Source organism: Camelus bactrianus, chromosome 8 (assembly GCF_048773025.1).
Source record: "Camelus bactrianus isolate YW-2024 breed Bactrian camel chromosome 8, ASM4877302v1, whole genome shotgun sequence".
NCBI lineage: Eukaryota > Metazoa > Chordata > Mammalia > Artiodactyla > Camelidae > Camelus > Camelus bactrianus.
In genome coordinates, this window is record NC_133546.1 from 20329233 (window position 1) to 20355802 (window position 26570).

Here is a 26570-nt window from a genome sequence, read left to right on the forward strand (position 1 = left end):
CTGATGAATTTAAAAAAAAAAAAACTTTCCTTTGGTACACAATTTCTTTAACCCTGAATATCTAAATTGCTGCTGATAAAATACTTAACAAAAGAAATAATAAATAATAACCTCTCGACAAATTCCATCTCTAATTCTATCATTCAAGTCTTAATGTAATATGATTTATTTAAAAAACTTAAATGAGCATGCCCTATTAATAAGCATATAATTATCTGAAATAAAAGTTATGTTGAAATTTTCATTTTTGAAAATACAGTAGATTAATTTTTCTATACTTCTTGAAATGTTTTCAAGAAATCTGAAGTAGTATCTTTACTTTTGAGCAAGGAAACTCAACTTGGGATTGAAAAATAGTAAGTTAATGAACACTTACCTGGAAAAGTCCAGTTTTATTGAAGAAAGTGAATTGTGCTCTTTTAACTAATACAGAATCTTCTTGACTTAAGTTCTCAAGTAAGTTTGGTGGCAAAATTACAGAAGCCAATGGGTCCATTTGTTCACTCTCAAAAGCCATCTGTCACATACACACAGAGATTGGTCAAGTAAGCACATTTAAACTGCAATGATAACTTCACTGCACAGAACAGCTACAAGCTTCAAGTCGGCCAGGACCTTTCACCTCCACCGAAGTCACTGCTCTTGAGGCTGAATCCCGTACAGACCAAGGCCTGGATCTCTTTCAAGTTTTGCAAATATGGCAAACTGAGAAATCTATAAATTAGTTAACATTGTCAAATACACAAGTTAGATTTACACTTACAAGATTTTGAGCTTTTCTCAAAAAATGTTGTGAAAAAATAACTACCAAAAAAAAAAAAAGACTGGCATTAATTTGATTGCTGAGAATGAATATTTCTGCAGAGAGGAAGCAGCTGAAGTTTTATGAACATTCTTGAGTATCATTTTTCCTGAACCCACAGATGAGGCCGAAGAAAGTTTCCTTGCAATGGACTTGGAATGAGACTGAGGCTGACCGTGTTTTTACTCTTACAGTGTGAAACAAAATTAACCAAAAGAGCCTCTGGTCCAAAGCAGAAAAAAAGTACTTCCTTATATACAGATTTTTAAATATTTTATCTTGGCTTATCTCCACAGTTAAGGAGCATAATATACCACTAATATGTACTCCCATGTCAAGCATGTTTCAATCCTTCCATTTGCCCACATGGCTAATACTTTCTAGCACATAGTAGGAACTTAAAAATTATTTGCTCAAGTGTTACTTGGGCAGGTCAAAGAGCTTCTCCATCAATCTGGCCCCAGCTTTCATGTGCAGCCTCACCATCGTCTGCCATTCCTGGCTTTCTACATTTTCTCAAAGTGCAATCCTCAGACCAGCAGTATCGGCAATATCTGGGACTTCGTTAAAGGTGAAAATTATGGAGATCCACTTAGGACCTCCTAATCGGAATCTCTGGGGATGGGACCCAGCCATGCATTTTTGGTAAGTCCTTCAGGGCATTATAATGTAGTTTGGGAATCACCAGTAAAGATGGGTTTCTTCCCATCTTTGGGTCCTTAATAAAGGTCTTTCTTCCGATTGAACTAATCCCCACACCCCACTCTCAATAGGGTGGCACTCACTCATGGCTTAATGCCTAGTGCCACTCTCACCTCTGGTAGAAGGTAAGCTGAAGTATACCTCCTCTCTGTGTCTACATTCCTCATGCTTACTGTTAACCTTAGCCAACTTCCCAACTTGCCTGCCACCCCTCAAACCAAGATCTCCTTGAAGCAGTAACTAGTAGGAGATCAGAGATTTTTATTTATCTAATTAATTAAAGAAACCACTGCCTCATTACCTGGAAATATGATTCATTATTGCTTGGAAGACCAATGCTAAAATTTGAAACTTCATTGGTCCCTGGGGACAAGGATGATACTCCAAGAGCCAAATTCCGCGTCGTGATATTCACATGTGATGTGCTATTTAGGTCTATCTTGAAGGCCAATTCATCAATTGTTTTTAAAGCTCTAAAGAGATGATAAATAATACCACTGTTAAATAACAGATTCTAGGTACCTGCACACATGTGATTTGCTGCAGGACAAAATACAAACCAAATAAAATTGTCTTTAAGTCTTCCAGTCTTAACATGAATACCCACAGAATTACCCCAAACCCCAATAATATCAGTTAAAACACAGAACCATAGAGTTAAATGCATCCTTAAGAAAAAAATATCTGCTTTAAGGAAAATCAACAATTAAATCATCCTAAACAAATGCTGTTTTTCATCTATTTTAGCCTCTTTTTCCTCAAATGAAAAATACCCTTCTTACTTCATAACTGAGTGAGAATCAAAGGAAATAATATGATAAAAGTATTTTTTTGAACTGTAAGACCCTGTAGAAAAAATTTGTAATTCTTATGTACATAAGGTAAGTTAGAGAATACATTTTAACAAATACAAAATTTTAATGTAAGAAACTTGACTGAAAAACAAAGAAACTTCGCTGAAAGGAAGGAAATAGAAAGAAAAACTTAAAAATCCCAATACTAACATGTTAAATGAAACAATTGGATACAAACTGATTTGCATAAAAGTAGGTAGATTTCACCTGTCCCTGGCACTTTCATTTCAGAAATAGAATAGTCACAGAGCCGTGGCAATTCTGTGTCACAGTCCACAGGATACTGGCCTACATAGACCGAGTTATGCCTAAAAGATGTGGGTTCAACATTTGCTAAGTCTCTCCTTTGCAAGCAAAAAGAAGTGGCATAAATTTATATATATGTAATAGTTTGTTTATCTTTTGAATTAATACCAGTTGACACTTTCCAGATGAAAAATGAAATACCAATTATGTCTTTCTGGGACTATTTATATTATCTGGTCCTACAAACAATCCTAATCAATTTGTAAATTATTTTCTTAAAAAAAAAAAAGAGTTTGAAATTCACTTTGTGAATGACCTTGGGAAATGTCAGTGGATCCTCTAGGGATTTAAATTATGAAAACTGGGCACCAAGCAGTCAGATCTGTGAGAAATTATATAACAACACATGTATTCAATAAGTTTTACTCTCCAGAAAGAGAAGAAAAAAAAAACTTACTCAGAAGAAGACTCAAGCAAGTCACTGTCTGGACTGGTTAAGATATTAGAAAATATATTCATTAAAGTTGAGCCAAGCGTGATATCAATGTTTTCTTCTTTATTTACAATCCTTTTGACCTGTTCTACGATGCTGGTAATATTGGCTGAGCTTAAGGTCTGCCCATCACCAGTTAAGTTTAAAATCTGATTGGCAACTTCATTTGCTTCCCCTAAAAAATGGCAGAAGAAAAAACACACAGTTTTACCGGTGTATTTTGAGCATTTACAGGAACCCAAAACATAGTATGACACTTCACTTCACTTTAAAGCAGCAAACCAGGTTTCCTGTGTGTACCACTTACCGCAATTTTCACAGGACAACAGTATTTCTTTATACAAAGAAACTAACTTCTCTCTTTCATAAGACAAACTGCGCTTGTAAGTAACTCAGGTAAATAACTTGGAAAGACCAATATTCCCATATAGTTCTAAGAGCAATGCCCCCAGAATCACTAAATGAGAGATTAAAAAATACAAAACTATAAAATATCGGTACAAATCTCAACTTATATACTATCTTCTCCAAATTTCTTACTATTTTTAATCTATTATAGAATGAATGGAACAGAAAAGTCAGAATGAGGAAAAAGAGTATTTTCTACCTTTAGTAAGTGAAACAATCACTTGATTAGCTTTTAACATGACAATGGTATCACAGAGCAGGAGGCTGTGTCTGAAGATGAAAACCGTGAAGCCTGAGGTCATCTCATTTTGCCTTTGAGAACTGAAGAAAAATCTCTCACTTACTTGAGCAGTTGGAGACATCCGGAGGCCCCCAGTAGGCAACAGATGTGTTAGCAGGGTCCTGATAACTATGAAACAGAAAAAAAGGTATTTTAAATATTTGGCATAAATGGCATTACAGCTGACAAAATTAGTTTAACAATAAGTTTTAGAATTTGCCCTGGTGTCTAGATAAGTTTCACTTGAAAATAAAACTATAATGCATTGAAATAAAACTCATATTAAAAATTCTTATTGGAAAAAAAATCAGACACATGTATCAGGGAAACAAAATGTTAGCAAGAGCCCCTATCCTAACCTGGGCTGCATCAGGTTCCTAAGGTTAAAAGCATATTTAGGGGGGGTAGGAAGGGACAGACTGGGATTTCAAAATTTGTAGATACTGACAGGCATATATAGAATAGACAAACAAGATGATACTGTATAGCACAGGGAAATATATTCAAGATCTTGTGGTAGCTGACAGCAAAAAAAAAAAATGTGACAATGAATATATGTATGTTCATGTATAACTGAAAAATTGTGCTCTACACTGGAATTTGAAACAACATTGTAAAATGACTATAACTCAATAAAAAATGTTAAAAAAAAAAAAGCCTATTTGGTAATGTGAATCAGGTTCCGCTAAAAGAACTTTCCAGATAAAATCTCCCTTTGGATTTCACATATCTGTATAAGGCAGATTATAACCTGCCTTATACAGATGAGGAAATAGATAAGTCAAGGAATCTTCCAAGGCCTCACACTAGGAACAGGTAGGGCCGCACTCCAAACCCAATCAGCAAGGCTCTAAAGCCCCTCCTTCCACTCCACCACGTGTCAGTCACAGCAGTCAGGGCACAGCATTTCCACCTGCACAGTTTGAGTTTCTGAAATTCCCGGTAAGAAAACGCCAATGGAAGGTGGGGTGGAGGGTGAAGACCTGGACGTGACCTGCTATTCAGTGAAGCCTCTGCGGTCAAACCTGTCTCTGAGGTTTCGTTAACCATCCAGAGAAAATTGACCCCCTGACAGTCTCCACTAGCAGACTGCCCTAACCCGGCTCCTGCCTTTTTCTCTCTTCGCTGCCTCTTTCCGCCTCCAACAATAACCCCTCCACAGAGAGTTAAAAAGGCTCAGAATTTCAGATGCACGTTCCAAGGCTGTGAGCTGGCTCGGCTCGGCTCACCGATACACAAGGTGCTTTGCTCTAGGAAGGAGCCACCCTCTGGGTTCCAAATTTTACCATCTTTTTTCGGAGAGAGCTAAAATAGCATGTTGCTTGGAGAGAAAAAAAGGGTTTTTCTTGGTAACCTACCTGCCTCATCTGTACCCCCTCATGGTGTATATGATTTGGCACACACAGAGACTCCCACTCTTCTTTCTAATTACTATACACCACACAGGAACTATGGTGCAGCACGTGTAACCCTGGGAAAGTAGTTGGAGTTTGCTTGTCGGAGTCAATGTAAATCAACTATATTTCAATAAAAGGTTAAAAAAAAAAAAGAGTCAATGGAAGTATTACCATGTTCGTGAAGCAAAGAAGCCCGGCTTCCCTGGACAGGGAGTGTTGTATACAGAAGGCTGGATGACTGGCCATTTATAGCCTTTGGGGTCCTCATCAGCAAGACATATACCTGTGTGAAGATGAAACCCAGTGTGAGAAACAGCCATCTATTTTTTGAAATGAGAGGTGCAAGATGAGAGCAAAACAATGATGTTGGTAATTAGATTATTTATTTCATATAATACAAAACTACTAGTTTTTTATGTTCAGAATTTGTAAAAATTTAGAAGTTAGAAAAAATAAACATTAAGTACATTTCATATTCAAAATTACACCTTACAGAACTATCAAATAAAAAAACACACCTATGTGAGTATAAACAGGAAACATACAGTATCATTCTAATGTAAGTCATTAGCAGATAAAATTAGTAAAATAGGGGTTTATTCAAAAAATAAACACTGCATAAAATAAAAAGCCTTGAAAAATTAAAAATGTAATTTAATATTTTTCAAAGGGGAAGTCCATAAAATAGTGCCTCAGTAGTATTGTCATTACGTTGCCAGCATATTTTATAGAAAAATTTTCCAGCTGCTCCAAAAGTGTCTTCTGCCTGAAAGTTTGCTGAGGGGATGGGGAAAAGGCACCAGCGGGCCAGAGCCGCACGGCTTACACACGCACGCGTTCATCTTCAAATCATCCCATTTGTCATTTGAAAATTCTCTGGGCAAGTGTCATGACATAAATGACTCTGATTTTGCATTTTAAAAATATCAAAATAAAAATACTCTTACCAACAGCAACAACAAACTCTTGTATTTCAGTTCTGGAAAATAGCGAATTACACTAAGACTACTGGGAACCAGTACTGTAGTCACCAACTGAACATTTAAATGACTTTCCCTTCAACATTCTGAGCTTTAAATTGTCAGGGCTTGGCCTTTTCTTCCTCAATTGGCATAAACTTTTCTTCATAGACCCACTTGCAGAGAAACAATAGAGTGTAGAATTTAAATTAAGTGGTATAAATCACAGGGCTCAGTATGCAGAGAGCGCTGTGCTGAGAGTCTTCAGCCTCTGAGGACAGAGATAAGGCTGGTCCACGTGGGGATTCTCTGTCATATACAAACACCCTTCATCAAGACACTTCTTTGTGGAGACCCCGATGTGTGAAAGGGCAGCGTTTGTACTCTGCTCATCCCCAAGGAGCTCTGTTTATTAAGTTAGCAAGCATTTTCCTACAGAGGCTCAGAAAATGTTATCGTTAATGATAATGATGATTTGCATTCTTTACCCTCTGAATTCTTTGTGTAGCCACTCCTCAGTGTCCTGGAGGGACTGGTTCCAGGAACACAACCCCTACACACACACACACACACACAAACACACAGGGGATACCAAAATCCCAGGAAGCTCACGTCCCTTGTAGAAAATGGTGCAGAATTTACAATAACCTATGCACATCCTCTTGTATACTTTACGTCATCTCTAGATTACTTATCATGCCAAATACAATGTAAATAGCTATGAACATAATGTAAATGCTAGGTAAATAGTTGACCAGGCATAGCAAATTCAAGTTCTGCTTTCTGGAACTTTCTGAATTTTTCCCCCAAGTATTTTCCATCCAAGGTTGGTTGAATCTACAGAGCAGAACCTGTGGAAATGGGGGGAGGAAGGCAACTGTAATTGTACGTTGATGCATTAGAGATGGGTAGTTCCTCACAGAACCAACGATGCCTGCTCCTTTATTACATAGTGATTCTGGTTTCAGTCACAATCACGCCTGTAGAGGGTGAGGAATACCCGCTGCCCCCACTTCAACCTTCTGCCTGTGTATAGAGGGGGAAGTGTCAAAGTCTTCTTTTCTTGTGATCTCTACTAACGTACCTAATCAACGGTCGTCATAACATTAGAACAGTAACTTTACTTTTAGTTATCCGTATTTTTGATCATTTACCTTTCTCAAATATTCCCTTCTAGCCTCATTCATTTATTTGTTCAGGTATTTAAGTGCTGGGGAATGCGCTAGTAGTTGGGAGGAGGTGGGGAGGGAAGGTGCTGGAGAAAACTAAGACATGTTCTCAAACCGGAGGAAATCCCTGTTTAAAGAAAGTATATGTAAGAACACAAACAAGCCAGTCAAATTCAATGGCCTTGTAATGTGTACGGTGCTCTAGGGATGTGGAAACAGCACAAAGTGGAGGCTCAAAGGCAGTGATATCTATTTGTACATGATGACGTCAGTAAAGGCTCCACAGAAGAGGTGACTTGGGGCTGTCCTTAATACTACGGAGGTGATAATCGGTGGACAGTGAGAGGAGAGAAGAGCAGCTGGGCAAAGACACAGGGAGGAGGCAAAAAAGAGCACGGCATGTCTGAGGAAGGGCTGGCAGTACCACACCTGTGGCTGGGGCTCACGACGTGAACTGTGTCTAAGTGAGAACTGAATCTAGGTCCCAGATTACTCCCAGATTTCTGGGCCATTCTTGCAAAGATGGTGGTATCATTAACAGACGTAGAGGACCTAAGAGAGGAGGATGTTTTATAACAAGAAATTGCCTTTTGTAAGATTTACCTCATTAGAGTTCCCACATACACATATACATACCAACTCTTTTTGTTCCTAAAGTGAAGTCAATTCTGGTCGAGGTTATCTTGGCATTTTTTGCTCATATTCCTAGTATTTTCATAATATGTCCTAAAATACAGTATAAACTTTCGTCTGCCTCTTTCATCCCCTTGGATTCATAGGTATCAAGTTGATACATTTATGCTAACTGTGTCACCCACGTGTTACAATGTCACCAATAGGATGAACTTCATCAACAGAAAAAAATTGCTTTAAATAAGCAAACACAAAGGAAGAGTACTTTTGTTGTTGTTTCAATTACACCCGAATATGCAGTCATGTAAAATACATACTACAAAAAGTCAAAGGCACTTACCCAGCTGCCTCACACTCACTGTCTGTAGCCTCAAGCCCTCATCCAGAGACTCATTATTCCTTAAGAGCTTCTGCTGAATGGTTCTTCCTTCTAAACTGGGATTGTCGGTAGCATTGTAAACCAGAAGGGCCCAAATCACCAACCTAGGAAATCAATTCAGATAGAATTGTTGTTGGCGTTGTTGACTGGTTGGTTGCATTTTTGGTGGAAAGAACAGAACATTTGGATATCATGGTAGGAGGATGACCACAAAGTGTTGAGACAGGAAATATGCCAGGGCACTCAGATTTCTGCTGCTGCACAAATTATAATGTAAAAGAATCCCAATATGAATAGATTTTATGGGATATTGTGTGTATTATCAATACCACCCCACTTCTTTTGAAAAATACTTTAATACTTTATTGCATACATGCAAGAAAGGGTCATATTTGTGGTTAATTCTACATTATTTCTTTATAGCCAAAAATAAAGTTTTTAAAGAAAAATTAGAATTTCAACTAATCTGATAAAACATTTAACTTTTGAGATTACTGAGTGTTACTGTTTACAAATATATTACAATTTCTCCAGAATGTGATAAATGATTTCCTATCTCCATGAAGCATTTACTAGTACTTTGGGTGATTGGCCAGCATATTACTGAAGAAGTTTATAGACTGTCTGAGCTTGCACATCTTTAAAAAGAAATTATCTCTATGGGAAGCAGACATATCCTAAAAAGCTCCATCAAAACTTTGTTTCTACAATTGGAAGTAATGTAACTTTCTGTTCTGTAGTCAAGAGCAGAAATCAAAAGATGCCAAAGTCAAAATGGTAGTGTTTCTCAAATAACTATTAAGTCCTCAGTGGAGAGGTAGTGGTATATTTTATTTATGAAATACTGTGGGTATCAATATAAAAGAAATAGAGTATTAACATATTTGTGGTGCTTAAAAAAAGAGTAAGTGAAATATTTACTATTCAGGGTTAGGTGAAATTTTTAAATGGTCCTGTTTTTTAAATATCTGTGCTGATCTCAAGAACAACGTACCCTACAATTTTAATAATTCACTCTGAAAAGCTATTTATCTCTAAAATGATTTACTGCTTAATGTTCGTATGTAAAGCCATATTTCAGGATGTGACAAGCATAGATGGCAATATAATGGTGAACTGTGATATCTTAATTTTTTAAATGGCCTATAATAATAGTATCTCTTGATTAAATTATTGTTGGAAGCTAAGCTTCGCCACTCTAGTAACTGAGAACTTATGGTTGGGAACGTGATCTTTCACTCCCCTTGAATACTGAGAACACAGTACAACGTACTGTGGATGGTACTGAGTACTCAGATTCAGCAATTCAAGAATGACCAGGCGTTTTCACAGTTCTTATCTGTGTTGTTTTCCTCTCCCATCCTGGAAACCGAAACTATTTTACGGTTCTGCAAAACCCAGTTCTATCTGTTGTTACCATCAATCATTCTTTATTTGAATAAACCATCTCTGGGCTTTGGTTTCCTGTCTGTCTGGGCGATAGAGCATGATAGCATTCTCTAAAGCCAGGTCTGCGGTAAGCGTTACAATCCGATTGAGAGAAAGGTTGGGGAAAAGAGTGTAAGACTAGTGGACTATGGTTTTGAGAAAAGCTGTGAGAGACTATAAAGGTCCATCAGGAAGCATAAGGACAACAGGGAGCAGAAAGAGGTGGAGGTAGAGACAATAAGAACAAATGTTAACCACTGCCAGGAGTTCAGACCCAAGGAAAACCAAATGCGTAGATTTCCTCATAGACACTAAGTTCATTCTACCCAACAGTTTCACAGACAGGAAACTGAGAGTCCATGAATTTACACGTCCCTCAAACAAGAGTTTCTAAGGTGCTGATATACACTCGTGATGACTGATTTCAGTCCTGCCAGGGAGTAGAAGAACCACAGTAAGTGAGACCATAGCTGGGAGCAAGAGGTCAGAAATCCTGGCTTCTCACCTGGGCTGGCTGATCTTGGGCAATTCACTGGGTCTTACTTTTGTCCCTGGTTGAAAGGGCAGGAGGTTACCTGCCTCACCTATGTCAGGGGGGTGACTCAGAAAGGGAAGTGAATGAGCCAGTGAACGTGAAAGTGCCTGCAATCATGAGTGCTGTGCAAATGTTAGGAGGTGCTGTGATGAAGAGTCTAATGATGATGATGATGCTTCCAGGGGCATTGGTTTAATATATTTTATATTTCCAAGAAATATGTTATTTGATTCTTACAAAATTACATTATTAGAATCTGAGTCTGAGCCCTCTGAAGAGGGTACACTACTGGAGATACCCTGAAATGGGGCTTCCCAAATTGCTAGACAAAGTGTCCAACAAACAAACCCAGATTATTGCCGGATCCATTATTCAAGGCTCAACGTGGTCTAGCAGTAAAGATTGGAGAAGACATTATTTGAAAAAATAGAGGAGAACAGTCCTGTTACCATCAAGAGTACAGTGTTAAAATATAACAAAAACATTCCTGTTCTTCAACTCATAAAGGAAAAGGAACAATTCCAGAAAATAAAAACAATTTTCCCTAATCAGATGGCCCAATCCAGTCTGTTGAATATATACAGAAACGATAAACTTCAAATATAACCTTAAAAACGTGTTTTTCTAATGCTGAATAGAAAAAGAAAAAAATAAGAAGAAAACTCTCTGGTCAGCTCTCATATGAAATTTTATTATTATCTTCTCATAGCAAGAATATATGACCTGGAAAGAATTATATTCCTTTATCATGGTTGTAAATATATAACTCAATTCACTCAACTGAAACTGAGTAAGACATGTAAACTTTCGCTTTTCAATTTTTTTTTATTCTATGGAGATGCAATATACCTGAACACAACTAAATTTATTTCATCTAGGAGTTTACATTGTTTTTTACTACATAGCACCCTGAACTTTAGCCTTTATATGCCAACTGATGACATATGGTGAACATACCCATTAAATTACCTGCCTGCTTAAGTCACAACTTTGATATAAATTTTAAAATGAAGACTTCAGAAAACTAGCTGACTGCTTTGAATGCTCATATTTCAGAACCTATTATCCATATTACTAGACATATTGTACATAACTACCTCACTTAAAATAAAACATTATTTTTTTGACATTCTCTTTGAAACTTCAAATAAGAGATAATTGGTTACTACAAAGAAACTGGAATTACTAAGATAATAAATGTTCTACTTCTGAATTATTTTTATCAGATGTACACTTCTACTCAGTCTGCTACATTACAGTTTTAACTACAAGAAAAAAAGACCATGCACTAGGGCTAAAGAAATAATTTAAACGTGTTATTGGATTGAAATGTTCCTCTCCAATCTCACTGATTTCATTTCTTTACAGACAGTCAAAACAGAGAGCAAGAGAAAGGATGTGACATTTTCTGGGAGACTTCGTGGGCATTACCTCTGATCATTCACGATGCTTCTCCTCACTTTAATCTTGTCCTCTCCCGTGCTCAGGTGAAAACTATAAACACAAATACACATATTCATTATCAACTTCCTCTGCCACAGGGTCAACAACAAAATTTGAGGAGGTGAGAGAAAGAGGAAGAAAGGACGCTCTGGGTCAGTATTTGCAGGTGTGTTCTGAGGTTCTAGTTCTTTCATATCCCTGAGACAAAATGGCTCTATGGCCAGACACAGCTGGGCAACCACGTGCCTTCACTTTCTTTTCAAGATTCACAACACCTAGCAGCACACAAAAGAACCTGAGAGGTTCTGCTGTACAGACGCCTGCTTCAGTGTGTCTAATAATGCAGCTTCTGAACTGATTTGACCGCTTGATCCCTTTTTCCATGTTATTACATCTCTTGAGTTCACAGACTATATGTTCAGGGTTCATCAACTACACTTTAGAAACACATTCAAGTAAAAATTGTAAAAACAAGGTAAAGAGGAAGACAGGTGGATGACACTATCTGCTAGAGAGTTAGCGGAATATTTAAATAGAAAAGAGAGATAATTTGAAAAGCTAGGTTATAATCAGACTGTAGATGACTTATCTTGTAGAAGAACAGTCTCCAAACTGGGGTGCATGCAATTCAGGGGGTGCTCTAGATGATCCCAACTAACAGAACTTCTATTTATATTTAATTATCCTCTTAATTTATGATACATTATAACATACAACATATTGGTTATAGAATATACACATATACACACATGTGTGTATATATATAATTTACTTAAAACCACAAGTATATTTTGGGAGTACAAGCTAAATTAAAAAAAAATGAATGGGATCTATAATCAAAAATTTTTTTAAACTACTGAAAAATTTTGTGCAAGAAATTACATAACAAAGAGTTGTTTTAGAAAGATTACGAACACGGTGTGTGTACATCTGTACTTGTGTGTACGTGTGTGTGGGTATAACCATCAGGAGAGGGAGAAGAGTATTAAATTAGACACTATTCTTTATTTCTCAAATAATCCATTCTATCATTTACCTGATGTTAACCACATAAACCGTGTAGTTCCAATTCTGGAAGGTTGAATTGAGCTGAAAATACAATGGAAAAGGGTGTTTGAGTAACACTTAAAAAAAAAATTGAATCCAGCTTCTTCTCTCCCATAAACTGTTATTGGAATAAGACCCTGGGAAAATTCCAAAGAGCTAGAGGAGTAAAAGAAAGGTACAGATAACAGTTGCTGGATTGCTTTATGCCAAGAACTTAACAAATGTTTTCTCTTTCATTCTTACAACAACTAACGAGATAGGTATTATCCGCAATGTCCCTGCACCCATTGCGTGAAGAATCTGAGCTTCACAGTGATGAAATAGCTTGGCCCAGGCTGCAGCTGAGAAGTAGCAGATCCCAGATGGGAACCCAAGTCCATCTGGAAACACGATACTTTCCTCTCTAGCCCATGTTATTACTTTGCCTGTAATGGGCCTTCAAATTAGCCATAACGCTAAGAAATTAGTTGTAAAAGGTGCATAGAAAAGATCAGCACAATACACACCTTCCATATTCTTGGAATATTATGCACTGAAGTGTAATAACACATGTTTCTCTAGTAATTATCATCCCATAAGAATATTAGTAGTAAGAAAAATTATAAATTAACAAAATAGAACTTAAAAAAACAAACAAAAGTAAGTTCAACATTATGGGGAACTGTGTTATTTATAATTATTATGTGATCACTTGACAATCCTTATGGGTCTCAGCTCCAGACTTTTTTAATGAAGCAATGAATTCCCTTCAATGTAAATAAAAACTTTCCACAGTGCATTGTACAATACAATCAAAAAACATGATTTCTTTATTGACACGAAATTCTCTTATTTATATAATCACCTCCAACGAGTTTTTTAGGTCTTGTTTCATACACACATTTAGCTTTCTTTGTATGTATTTTTAAAATTAAATGCAAATTCTAAGAAATTCTGGCAAGAAGCATTAAATTATTTTTAAATTGTAAATAGTAATAATATGAATCAGGGACACCACTTACATTTCTCTGTTATCAAACATGTGCTTTGGTATCTTACAGCTTAAGGGAAAGGTGTCCATTAAAGTTTAGCTTCAGATGAGAATGATGTTATGTTGAAAACCATGCATAAAATAAATATAAATGTAGAATTATACCTTGCTCAAAGCACAGACTCTCTAGTGAATGCTAATTTACAGAATTAATAACATTAGAAGTAGTTCATTTGAGAATGAAAATAAAGAATTTTATCTTTTGAAGATATTCTGACTTTAAAAATGTAGAAAGAACAATGCTGGGCAAAAACTGGGATGCAAGATTATACTCATTCAGTAAATCCCTCTTTCAATTTAGAAATTAAATGCATCTCCTAGTGTTTGAACTGATTACTGAAGTTAATGTGTTATTCCAATAGTAGCATTTTTCTTTGGTTTCTATTAGAGAATTTTACTCCCCCCACCCCCAACTCTGTAACAGCTCTATTAATTACATACTTTTGCTTCCTGTGGTCAACTTGTTGTAAAAGGTATTGTCTTTAAAAATAAGACTATGTCTTCCCATCATTATTCAAATATGTATTTTAAAGTATTGTCACCACTACTTCTCAGTGCATGGCTCAACTTTCTTTTGTCACCATACCAAGGACATTTTTTCTTACTTCAGAATGTATATCCAAATGACTTTTTTCACAAAAATTGCCTGAACTGTAATAACACTATATATAAAAGATAGCACAATGTCCCACAACATGCTATAAAATAATAGAAAGAATAGAAACCTATGGAAAATTCCATTTTTGATAGTGTTATAAAGAGAAGAAGAAAATGAAAAAAATTCCTTAAATTGTATTTGTAAGAAATTTAAGAAAATAAAATGCTAAGTCTGTTTTTAAAATTGGGTATTACCAAAATTTTCACCAAAAGAATACTGGTTAAATAAATTATAACCTAAACATCCAACAATAGAAAACTTGTTAAATAAATGACTAGAGAGCTACATAATAGAACACTGTGCACTGGGTTAAAAAAAAAAGATAAGTAAGAAAAAAAAAAACCAAAAAAAAGATAAGGGAGATCACTTTGCACTGATGTTGCAAATCTGGAAATAACAAAAATAAGTACAGTGTAGAATGGTGTGTAAAATATACTACTTTTAATGTAAAAATGAAAAAAATAATAATGTACAGTCTTATTTTATTGTATATGCACAAACAAATTCTTGAAAAACTAACAGTGACTTCCAAGCAGATAGATGGGTCTCCAGAGAGATGGGTGTCAGGGATGGGTGGAAAATATTCATGATACATCTTTTTGTACTTTTTGGGTTTTGAATCAAGCACTCAATTAAATTTTAAAAAATGAAATATATTTTTAGGGGGAGGGTATAGCTCAGTGGTAGAGTACATGCCTAGCATGCATGGGGTCCTGGGTTCAATCCCCAGTAACTCCATTAAAAAATAAACAAATAAACCTAATTACCCCTTCCACCCCCCACAAAAAGAGTGTATTAAAAAAGAAAGAAAGAAATATATTTTTTAAAACAGTGCTGAAAATGTATGGATATAGCAATAAAGATCCTTCCCAAAATACTATTCCATTTGTGTGACACTTTTACTACTTGACATAATAGTCCATTTGGCTCAATTTCTTGTCCTTTATTCCATGAACCTCTCCTTCTGTGAAAAGTACAATATCTCACTTATATATCTATTTTTATACTTATAATGAACACTATCTACATTTCAGTACGATCTGTGGATTCCATTAGACAGTAGAGTCTTTTCCAGATTTCCAGAGATTAAAGGTTTAAAGCCAAAGAAGAAATTTTACAGTTCACTTACCCACTCTGCCACCTTGCTCTGTACTTTTACCTCAGGGTGACGAAGGATGTTTTGAATCACTATGGAAATCCTATAAACGATTCCATCTGTCCATTGGAAATAGGATTTAGTCCATTAATTGTATTTTACAGTCATGCACTTAACTTACATTTACAGTGACATAATTTTATACAATTTTAAAGTAACACCTTCTACATAGGTACAAAAAATTTCTAAGATATTTTAGCTTCATTCTCATTGACCATTGCAACTTTTTAGAAATATTTACCATTGAGTTCACTCTTACAGATAATCCATGGCTCCTAAATTATCACCTGCATGTTTCTTCGTATTTTTTAGTTCTATAGATTTCGATCTACTGTCCAAAAAGTGGTGATTTATTTCATGTACAATTTTATTTCTTGTAGCAAAAGATTATCCTTTTTTCATACATTGTGAAGAATGATAGTTTGGGATGTGAAAACCTGGGTAAGGTGATGGGCAGAACTTAATTTGGAAAAAACCAGGCATCACATATTTATGGCCCAGGCCCCTTGCTCTCTTTCCTCCTTCCCCTCCTCACTAAAACATTTACTTCTACTAAGTTATTGGGTTGGATTTCACCAGATATTTAAATAAAATTCCATAAATGTAGTCATTTGTATGAAAGTAAAGGGGGAGAAAAGAAAGAATATATTTTCAGGTGGAATTTTAACTGGACTCCCTTGCTTTTAAGAGAAAACCCCATGTCAGAAAGAGGTTCTGTTTTTTGGAGGGGAGAGGGCACAACCTTTAAAGTAGTCTGCCGTAGAAATACACACATACATATTTTAAATGAAAATCAAACTGACCAGCCAGCGTTTGCTAAATCTCTCTAGCTGTGTTACAGGACACCTCAGTAAAAGTAGCTAATGAGAAAAAGACTCTTAAAGTATGGTAGGTTATAGAGAGAAGAGAAAAAAAATTGATTCTGCATTATTGTCAGTCATCTTTCTTCATGCTTAAGTTTGGTCTTAAATAAAATATGCATAGAAAATGTAGAAATATGTAACTAAATAACAATGGGGAATGGATTTAATGAAGATTTGGGGCAGGTAGTAGATTAAAGTACAAAAGTATGCCTCTGGGAACTCCCAAATCTACCAAAATGCAAATTCCAGTCACACTCCTAAAGGAATGTTTTTCCACTATAAGGGTCAGAAACTCATGCTAAAAAATAGAAAAAAAAATCACCACTCCCACATGTAATTATAAGTATAAAAGGTTGGTACAAATTCAAGGATATTTAGTTTAATTTATGCACACTATGTTATTCCAGCCTCTAAAACTCTTCATGTATTTTAATGATTTTGATTTTATGTTCCTTTAAAAATATTCTGAATGAAAAACAATTACAGGAATATAATTAAATAATAATTCAAATCAAAAAAAAAAAAAAAGAGAGAAAGCTTTTTCCACTGTAAATCTCATCATATCAAACATAGATCTCATCCTATCAAGTCACAGACATTCTGAATGACTGAGAGTTAATTCAAGTTGCAGAAGTCCAAGATTCTAGACTGACATCAGGATCTGAGGGCTATTCCCTGAAAGTTCGCAGGTGCCGGTCAAGTAACTGACAAGCTACCACTAGGTGGAGACCTAAAGCATGTGCTGTGTTAAAAGTAGTATTCGTTCCCTCTCAGGAGAATACTGCAAAATACTAAAAATCAGTATTTTTAATCACTCACACTTCTGAAATTTTATGGATGCATTCAAACATTTAAGTTAGGTTTTTGAGAACAACAGTAAGGACTAACAAAGTTACCTCCTTACTTGGATTACTTGTGCTGACCTCAGAGAAGTTTCATATTCAGCAGCACCACTGTGATGCCTTAAGAGTGGAAAATAGGATTTGGAATGGAAATGTTAACTAGTCTAAGAGCATTTCTTGGGAATGTAATGGAAAAGGCACAAAGGTTATTTGTAGGAATACCTAGATTATTCCCATATACTAAAATATCTGTTCATGAAAAGTAGATTAAAAGACAAACATTTTCTTAGTACACAATCGGAGGTATTAGATAAAACTCCAATTTGAAAAACAACAAAGAGAACTTTACACAAGGAAACAGGGACATTTCACAAAAGCCAGGAAGGCAAAATTTTATTGATATGCTGAAAAAAATCTATCTGACTGGCAAACAAACACCAGCACATCATTACTGATGAACTCAGTAAGTCTCTTTGATAGTCCAGAGTTTTAAAGGACTGGATAAGGTAGATAACAGATTTGATGGCTGCGTCTATCTTTCTTACACTGAACAAAACAGGGTTCTCTAATATACCAGATTGTAGGCCTGAGAATGGTTACCACATCAGTTTCCCAAGGAATAAGAAAAGTATATTTGAAATTGTTGACAGTATGTGAATGATCTTAGATATTCTAGGACATGACATTAAATCCCATTTATTCACAAGGTAAACAAGTAATTCTCTTTTCAATTATTTCAAATTTGAGTGCACCAAAGGAAAAAATCTTAATTATAGCGTGTTTCTAATCCTTTGTTACCCTCCCTTTTAAAAAAGATAATGTAGGCTTCAGGTGCAGAGATGTGGGAAGGTAACAGGATATAGAGAGAATTCAATAGCATTGTTTTCATTATATTTATTTTCACTTTTCACTTTTATTTTCAAATAAGTAGTACTGGTTTCATTTTACACCGGTGGTGTTAATATTCCCATATAAACATAAATGTTTATGTAAAAAATGAGTCAATTTAGGGAAAAAAAACTATTAAATAAATAGCAGAGGTGGTTCAAGGATGTGGCAAAATTGTTCAGATGGCAGATAAATTTGAGTACATAATTTTAAAAACATTTCTACTACATGATGACTTGCAAATATTTTAAAAATATTTTTAAGAGGAGAACTACATTTTTATCAAAGCTTATCTGAGGTTTTTTTTTTTTCCTTTTAAGTGGTCATGTCAGACCATTTTAACTGATTCTAACATTTGCTTGCTTTGTTGAAACTCCAGTGAAGGTTCTGACGCAGAGAGAGATGGACTAAACAAGGCTCTCTTCAAGAATGTCAGAAATGACATGATTGAGTGGACACAGCTCCACTCCACCAAGTCAAGGGCTCTGAGGCATCACATAAACGTTCTTGGGCAGCAGAGGATGTGCCAGTCCTGGAGGGAGAATGCCACAGAGGCTCTTTGTATGTTCATACAAAGAGTGAAATACTTAGTTAGAATTATAATATTCCCATCTACTGGCTGGAGTCCATGTGAAATATGCACTGGAAATTTCAGCTGCTTTTGCCTTCTCGGAGGTTGCTGGAATTTTTGCTCCATCATAAATCTCCTTGGTGTAAGTACCAGAATAACCATAAACACTTTCCTGAATCGATGTCTTTATAACCCTAATGAAATTTATATCTACGTTTCATGTAAAATATTCCATACTTTCAATTTAAATGTCCTTACAGAGGAAGTTGATGTAACCCCTAAAGCCAAAAGGAAAAATGAGCTATGTGGGTTTCTTTTCTCTGGGTTTTGGTCCCTGGTGATACATTACAGATGTCTTGGCCTTGCAAGTTAAATGATTGGGGTTGAGAAAATTCCTTTGTTTCTAATACCCCATATTTGAGAGTATGGTGTGGTCACCTGATTGGAATTTCTCTTTTTTAGACAAAACTGAAGTCACTTACTCTGAATTACCAAAAGACTATGTACGTAGTCAATGTAAGTAGCAGATTAAATAATAACTCAATTCACCTGGCATTTTCCCTGTTCAATTCTGATCTTATGTACCTGCTATATTTGCAAATTATAAATAATATAAATAGAAGTGTACATATAGAGAAAACATAAGCGGTGCTGGCAGTTACTTGAAGTTCTGTCAGTCAAACTGATTTATGATTTAGTTGATATACGGTCCCATTCTAACCATTATTCTTCAACAAATAAAAACAGAAAGCAAAGTATTAGCATATAAAAATAATTTAAATGTCACAATTGTTTGAACACAAAGTTGGCTTTAGTGAGAAGTTAAATTACTAAAATTATTTAGTTTTTTGAGATGATCAAATTCTTTAAAAACTAGCTGCTTTTGGAGCATAAGCTGACCGGATGCCCTGGACATTCTTCTTCTCAGATCTCTAGGATAATGCAAATTAATTCCTTTCAATTAACGCCTTTCTCTTAAAGCTTTCTTTGAAAGAAATTTTAGCTAAAAGTGAAGAAGAGTGATTCTGGAGATATACTCATCCCCTTGGTCATTAGAATGGGGCACTCAAGGCAGTCAAGTGGTATTTATTTTATTAATCTTGCAAATGTACAAATGCACCAATTGATTTTAACAACAGAAACTTTGCTGGAACATTAGATATTTCCACCCTCAGAACACAATTTTTCATCAAGTCAGACGTACTACAAATATAAAAGGCAATGATTTCTTACCATTCCTTTGTTTATCGGTTCTATTAGTAACAGGCATGTTAGTGGTGACAGTGGGTGGTGTGGCACTAGGAGAGCTTACAGTAGCTGGTAATAAAGATGAGAAAGATATGACTTTGCAAGGAGCACATGAAAGTTAATATGGATGAGCAATCTATAATTAATGCATGAAAATACTTAGAGGAGGAATAGAAACCATTTCTTGCCACTAAACACAACAGATCCCAAGGTTATAATGCATACAATGAAGCAATGCTTTCTAAGCACATTAAGAATCTTCCCATGGCCTTTGGTGCCATATTGCATAAGAGTCTGGCCCTGGCACAAAGGAAACAGAGAAAGAACACTTAGGTTCTAGACCTAGGTCTGCCATTAATAGGCTGATAACCACACAGCGAGTGACTAAAGCCTTCTAAAACTCAGTCTCCTACATCGTAAAAAGAAAAGTTAGAGAAGGAATTCTGTACAGCACCTATCAGCTTGAGATAATCTAAACTAAGTCAGTCTTTCTGACACACTGAGATTAGCAAAATAAAATGTATTTCTCCTTGAGAAGACAAAGGTAAAGAAGAACAAAAGAGAATGGAATGTACAGATAAAGTCAATCATTTAAAGATCCCAAGACTTTTACTAAGCACTGATGAATAAAATGACTTTCATAAGGGCAAGCCTCACAGGAGGGACTTTTCAAAGCACCATGTCATAGCTATGCTTCTGATACTGCTAATCTCTCAAAAATTAAGCCCTTATGTAATGCTTTGATGCTGTCTTTCTAAGGGGATTCTGGAGGAACAGTATAAGTAGTAAAATAACTATACATGTAATTTTTCTTTAGTTTATCTTAGGAGTACCTTTGTGTAAGACGTGCATTTCTATGTACAATAACCATTTGCTACATATCTCTCTGTTAGGAAAAAAAAAACTACCTACATTTAAAACATTTCAGTGCTTATGAAAAGAATTATCTTCCAAAGGCTCTTTAGAAAATATTGAATTCCTTGATTCAAAATGTGTTATTCTTAACTGAAATAATTTTCCATTTCAAAGTAATATATAACACTTAGGAATAGGGATTCTTTTTGAAGTCTTATGTTTTTAAACCATGAGCAGTTATATTTATTTAATGTAAAATACATCAATGATTATGAAGATGCCTTTTGGTCATTTAGGACATAGGGGGGAAAAAAGCTGGGTGTCTAATCCTTTGACCCAAAGAATCAGTCCTACTGATATCTCAGATTAAAAGAAAAAAATAAAGTAAAAATTTTAAAAAATCTTCACACCTTGAACTAAGTAAAATTAAGGCTTTTTCTATTTCATATAACTGTTTTAAAAACTACCCTGAGTTCATGAGAATAAACTACTTAAGAATGTTATTTTCATAGGGTATTCATCAATAATAATATCAAGAAATAGTGTCTCCGAAAAGAAACAAAGATAATGAGTTACCCGCCCTCTCCCCGCCTACTCTGCTCCCACACTGGAACTGCAGATGAGAGCTTAGGATTCTATTCATTTAGTCTAACTTCTAACCCCTGTCACTTACAGTCTATGATCTTCTTAAAAAGAGATCCAGCTTTACAAAAGGCCATGGTCATGATTCTTAATGTGGCATACAGAACATGGTACTTCAAAAAGAAGTTTTTAATAGAATAAATGGATGAAAATGGGTCATGGGTAATTAGAAGCAGCAATGATAAATTAAAGCAAACTATATTATTACTTCAAATTTATGAGACTTTATGGATTACTTAGCATGCAACTACTCAGTCTGTAATATATAATTAGAATATTGACCACAGTCTACTCATTATGCACTATGAAAATTAATAAAATTACATTCATATTAGCTTAGTACAACTATTTTTATCTTAATATTTAAGTTACATTGCACATCATAAATTGCTTCATGGTCTTGTCTTAAACTTAACTGAATAGTCAACTTAATTTTTCCCCTTGTTTTTTTAGACATGAATACTTTTTCAAAATATTATATGGCTATATTTATACTGGACCTTCCCAATATTCTTGAGACGAAATGGAGGGAAAAAGTGAAATCAACACTTGCTAATAGCATATAATCATTCACATTTTAAAAACTCAGTGCTTTATGGAAATGTGGTCATCCAGTGTGTGAATGCATTCTGTCTCCACACTGCACCCACACAACTAAAGCACATCCAGAAATTCTTCTGCTTTGCTGGTTTCTAGCTTCTCAAGTGAAAATTAAGACAAAATTCAAAACGACAACTACATTATCCAAAACAGTAAGAAGGAAACAGACTCCAGAGGACGATGTGAACTCCCTACCTTGGCAGAGGGTCCCCAAGTCTGCGCAGTTGGCTAGTTCTGCTGCCGGGAGCGGGATCAGGTAGGAACCTTAACCAACACAGAGGGATTATACACATTTGACTTATGATTTAATGATACTATCCAGAAAAAAGAATCATGAGTCATTTGGCTGGTGTAACGGGAGCAGCCCTAGAAGAGTCCACCAGTAATAACTCCAACACCAAGAAAGTCTCTTAAGACCTTTGGGTCTTAATTTCCACAAGTGTAAAATCACGCTGTTGTAATTTCCCTCAAAATCTTTTAACTCAATTTAGTGGCCCCATCCACATAGGAAAGGAAAAGAAGTGCTATGGCCCCTTGAAACTTCAGAGCCTTTTCACATAACAAATTATAAGGCTTTGGTGAAAATTCATACAGATGAAATAACCAAAACATCAAAAGTAAATTTCCAAAGTGAGTTTGGATATTACTAATGCTCATAAGATGCATGTTTTCGGTTTGTAGGCACTAGCTACATGCTCACTGCCATTCCAGAAATATGCTTCTGTGACTTCAAGTTGGTCTCTGTTTCTTTTTATTTCAAGCTCTAGTTTTGAGCTGATTTTCTTGTAGGTGTAGTAGATTCTCTCTGCGGCACTCAGTCTCTCTCTGGCCATTAACAGACTTTTACCAACAGGCTGAGGCTGAGAAAGATGGGTTAAACTTTTCACAAAGTATATTGTACTATGAACAAAGAAGAATAAATACAAATATATATATATACATATATGTACACACAAACACACGCACATATATATTTAATTTTTAAAGAACATTCCTATAATATTGACTACATTCTAATGTTTAAACAATTTCCAAATTTTCCTATGGGAAGAGTATGTGAAGGCCAAGCAGGTACAAGAGCCAACAAAAGATATCCAATTAGGTTAATCATGTGCATAAGCAGAAAGCATCCCAACAGTTTAGCAGCATCTCAGGAATCACGGTTTCTTCATTCTTGACAGCAGCAGGCACCTGGCCTAAGGAAGGAGTCACGTTATCTCAGGAAGACCCAACCCTCCAGCCTCGAGAAGGTCTGTGACGTTAACTGGTGAGAAGCTCTCATCACTGATCTTTATGTGTTCATTCAATAAACATTCACTCACTGTTTACAGAGTGTGAGGCAGTGGCTAGAATAATGCTTTAAGACAATGTCTCTGAGCTCAGAGAGGCATGAATGAGAGATGGCTTCACAGTTCTGAGTAATATAGGTACTCAGTGGGCCAAAGGAGGATGAGACCAGCAGCTTGGCAAGAAGGAGAAATCGGAAACCCATCACAAAGACGAGCTGGGAATACGGCAGGTCACTATACTGATCAGGGGAGAAGAGACTAGAGACGGTTATTCCTAGAAGACAGAATTACTGAAACAGATACCAAGAGGTCAGTGAAACAGTCTGAACCTAGGAGGCACAGCATTACTGGAGTAGGTCATTTGTAGAAACTGGTAGGAATGACCAGATAGGTGGGTAATGGACAGACCGTGGGGGGCCTTGTAGAATGTAACACTATAAGTACTGGGACTTTGGGTCTTCCTTCACATGGAATATCCCACACATATAGTAGGTGGGTCCTCAAACTTTACTGACTAAATTACTGAATGCATTATGAATGGTTGCGAACATTTCAAACTCTTTCTTAAAGGAAATGGGGGAAAATGAAAGGAAACTTGGTAAGAAAACTAAGTTTAACTTTGAAAACAATCACTTCTGAGGCTCCATCACTAACTAAGAGAGAGGAGTTACAGAAAGTAAGAATAAGAATAATAATTCAGGTTTGATATCATGAGTACAGTTAGGATGGACAGAAAGAGATGGATACAAGACATCTGAACATGGAATATATAGGATTTATTTAGTGACTAACTGGAGAATAGAGAAAGAAAGGGATGGAGAGAATAAATTTTTCTGGTTTCCAACTTAAGAAATTGGTACCTAATCATCTCATAAAAGGAGGTAGTAAATACTGGAAGGAAAGCAAACTTAGGTGGGGTGGGCTAAACAGTAAGTCCAGATATAGGAACTGACATAGTGTGACATCTGGTGCATGGACAGGTGTGCATGTTTTTGTAAGAGGTCTAGACAGGAAGTACTCCACAGAAGCTACAGATGTGTAGATTTGATGGAACCATAGACATTGCTATATTTAAGTATCAGATTTTTTTTTAAACATTGTAGATTTGAGAAGGTAAAAATAGCTCTTGTAGAAGATGGTTTTGTAGAACCCAAGTGGACAAAGTTTCATGGAGAGCATGGCCATATCAAGTATACCAGAAAGGTCCAGAATGATAAAGATGCTTTAGTTTGCATTGCAGTTTCTGTAACAGCTCTACAGAAATTTGCTTCAGGAGCATGGGAATGATCAACTCTAGATTTCCAGTGTTTGAGAAGTGACTGCAAAAAGAGGAAGCTTGGCTACGAAAGGAAGTAGAGATGGGAGTGGGGGGCTAGTGATTGAAAACTCAGACAAGTGTACTCTGGAGAAAGAACACTGAGGAGGCAGACGTTGAAGGCAGTCTACACTTTAATCTTGAATGTTTTCTGCCCATCATTCCTTCCCATCACACTTAACTTATGCCCCCTTCTTGCATGAGCTTACTTTTCCTGTAGGTACTTACAGTTTAGTAAGGAACTTCTGAAAACTAAAAAGCCTTTAGAACTCAAAATGACTGAGGAAATCTCAGCCACTAAAACATGCAAGAGAGGAGAGGCTTGGACAGAGTTCCTGTGCTTCTCAAATTACACACAATGTTGACAGCAAAGGTTCCTTGGGCCACTTCTGGCCCTGATACAGTATCTCTGGGAGATAAGGCGACAGCACTGTGGGAAAGAAGTTGTTAGGCTAACTACATTGCCAGTGCAGTACGGTAAAGAGCCTAGTTGTAGAAACAAGGAAAGAAAATCAGCAGAGTTAGGATTTAGAATAGGATATTTAACAATTTTCTTTAACATTTCATCAGTTTCACTGTACGGTAGCAAGTCTAAATTTCATTATGTGACATCCTTGTCATGGAAAACTGTAACATTTACTTCTCAATCTTTAAATTATCAATTGATCTTTTTTGGGTACTTTTAGTTTAGCAAACTGATATTGCTTTATAAATGCTCTATAAACACTATTTTATGATGATTCAATATAGCAATAGAAATTAAATGTGAAGACTGTTTTAGTGAAATGGTGTAAATACAAGTGACAAAATTTAATTAGAAGGAAATTATACTGATGAGGTCTTGTATTACAAATACACCAAATGATGTAAACAGATACATAAAATATTTTAAATGTGCACAAACTTTTTATTTGTACCCAGTTCCATTTTCAGCATATCTGCATAGAAAAGTCGCTCTCCCAACCAATTTTTCTAGATAGATAGATTACAAACCAGGAGATTGTTAAGGATGAAGGAACAATTCTTTCTCCTGGATAATGATATGTTTATCATCAAGGAATTGTTTTCAGAATGTGACCTATGTATATTTACTGGTTTTTGCGCATAACACAAAGGGTTCAAAGGTATTTATTTAATATTAACTATAAAATTTAAAGCCAAATTTCCTTGAAAAAAAGGTAATCACTGAAAATGGGCAGTTGATGAAAGGTTATAAAGCTGTTAATCTTTTTTCTCTACCTTTTGTTCCTCCAAAATCTTGCTCCTAAAAGGTGTCACTATTTATACAAGTTGTAGTAAAGAAAAAGATTGACATGCAGCCAATAACTCCTCTCATTCTACTTCATGACAATTCAAATAATAGTCAACAGCACTAAACCCTCATGTGAGCTGCACTAATGGGACAAAAATAATAAATTATTTCAATTCCTTCTTTTCAGTTGTTACTAAATTAAATTTAAATTGTTTTTCACAAATATATCTAAAACAATTTTTGGAAGCAATTTAAGCTCAAAAAGAGTTTGGGCATCTTCAAAGAATGAAGTCCCTTATAAAGATAAAGTGATTTTATCTTTTTAATTTAAAAAAAAAATCAGTCATCTAAAAATGCTACACTCAATCACTTGTTAGGAATGAACAGGAGGAGCCAATAGTGAATCAGAGTTTTATGGCTATAAAGGACAGAACTGTAATTATTGAAAATGAAAGGGCTGGAATACAAAAGTTGATGAAACCTTGGTAATTAAGTGTAAAATTTCAGAGATGAAAACAAAAGTCAGTACAAATCCAAAAATTTCTAGAAAATAATGTCAAAGTTGGGTACTTGTGAACTACGCCTT

At 35.6% G+C, this 26570-nt stretch overlaps 1 protein-coding gene across 8 annotated transcripts in view; it reads right to left on the reverse strand.

The window, feature by feature from the left end:
• Positions 1 to 26570, reverse strand: part of ADGRG6 (adhesion G protein-coupled receptor G6) — a 128080-nt gene that overhangs the window by 33385 nt on the left and 68125 nt on the right. For 6 of the 8 annotated variants that reach the window (XM_010965650.3, XM_045524484.2, XM_010965651.3 and 3 more), the window contains 11 exons: positions 22324 to 22392; positions 20017 to 20100; positions 15593 to 15678; positions 12765 to 12817; positions 11717 to 11779; positions 8284 to 8426; positions 5354 to 5465; positions 3850 to 3914; positions 3062 to 3272; positions 1806 to 1977; positions 377 to 517 (listed from right to left, as the gene is read on the reverse strand). In XM_010965650.3, coding sequence (XP_010963952.1) covers positions 377 to 517; positions 1806 to 1977; positions 3062 to 3272; positions 3850 to 3914; positions 5354 to 5465; positions 8284 to 8426; positions 11717 to 11779; positions 12765 to 12817; positions 15593 to 15678; positions 20017 to 20100; positions 22324 to 22392 — 1199 coding nt within the window. The remainder of the gene's footprint in view (positions 1 to 376; positions 518 to 1805; positions 1978 to 3061; positions 3273 to 3849; positions 3915 to 5353; positions 5466 to 8283; positions 8427 to 11716; positions 11780 to 12764; positions 12818 to 15592; positions 15679 to 20016; positions 20101 to 22323; positions 22393 to 26570) is intronic. The other 2 variants (XM_074368256.1, XM_074368258.1) reach the window with 1 other exon arrangement.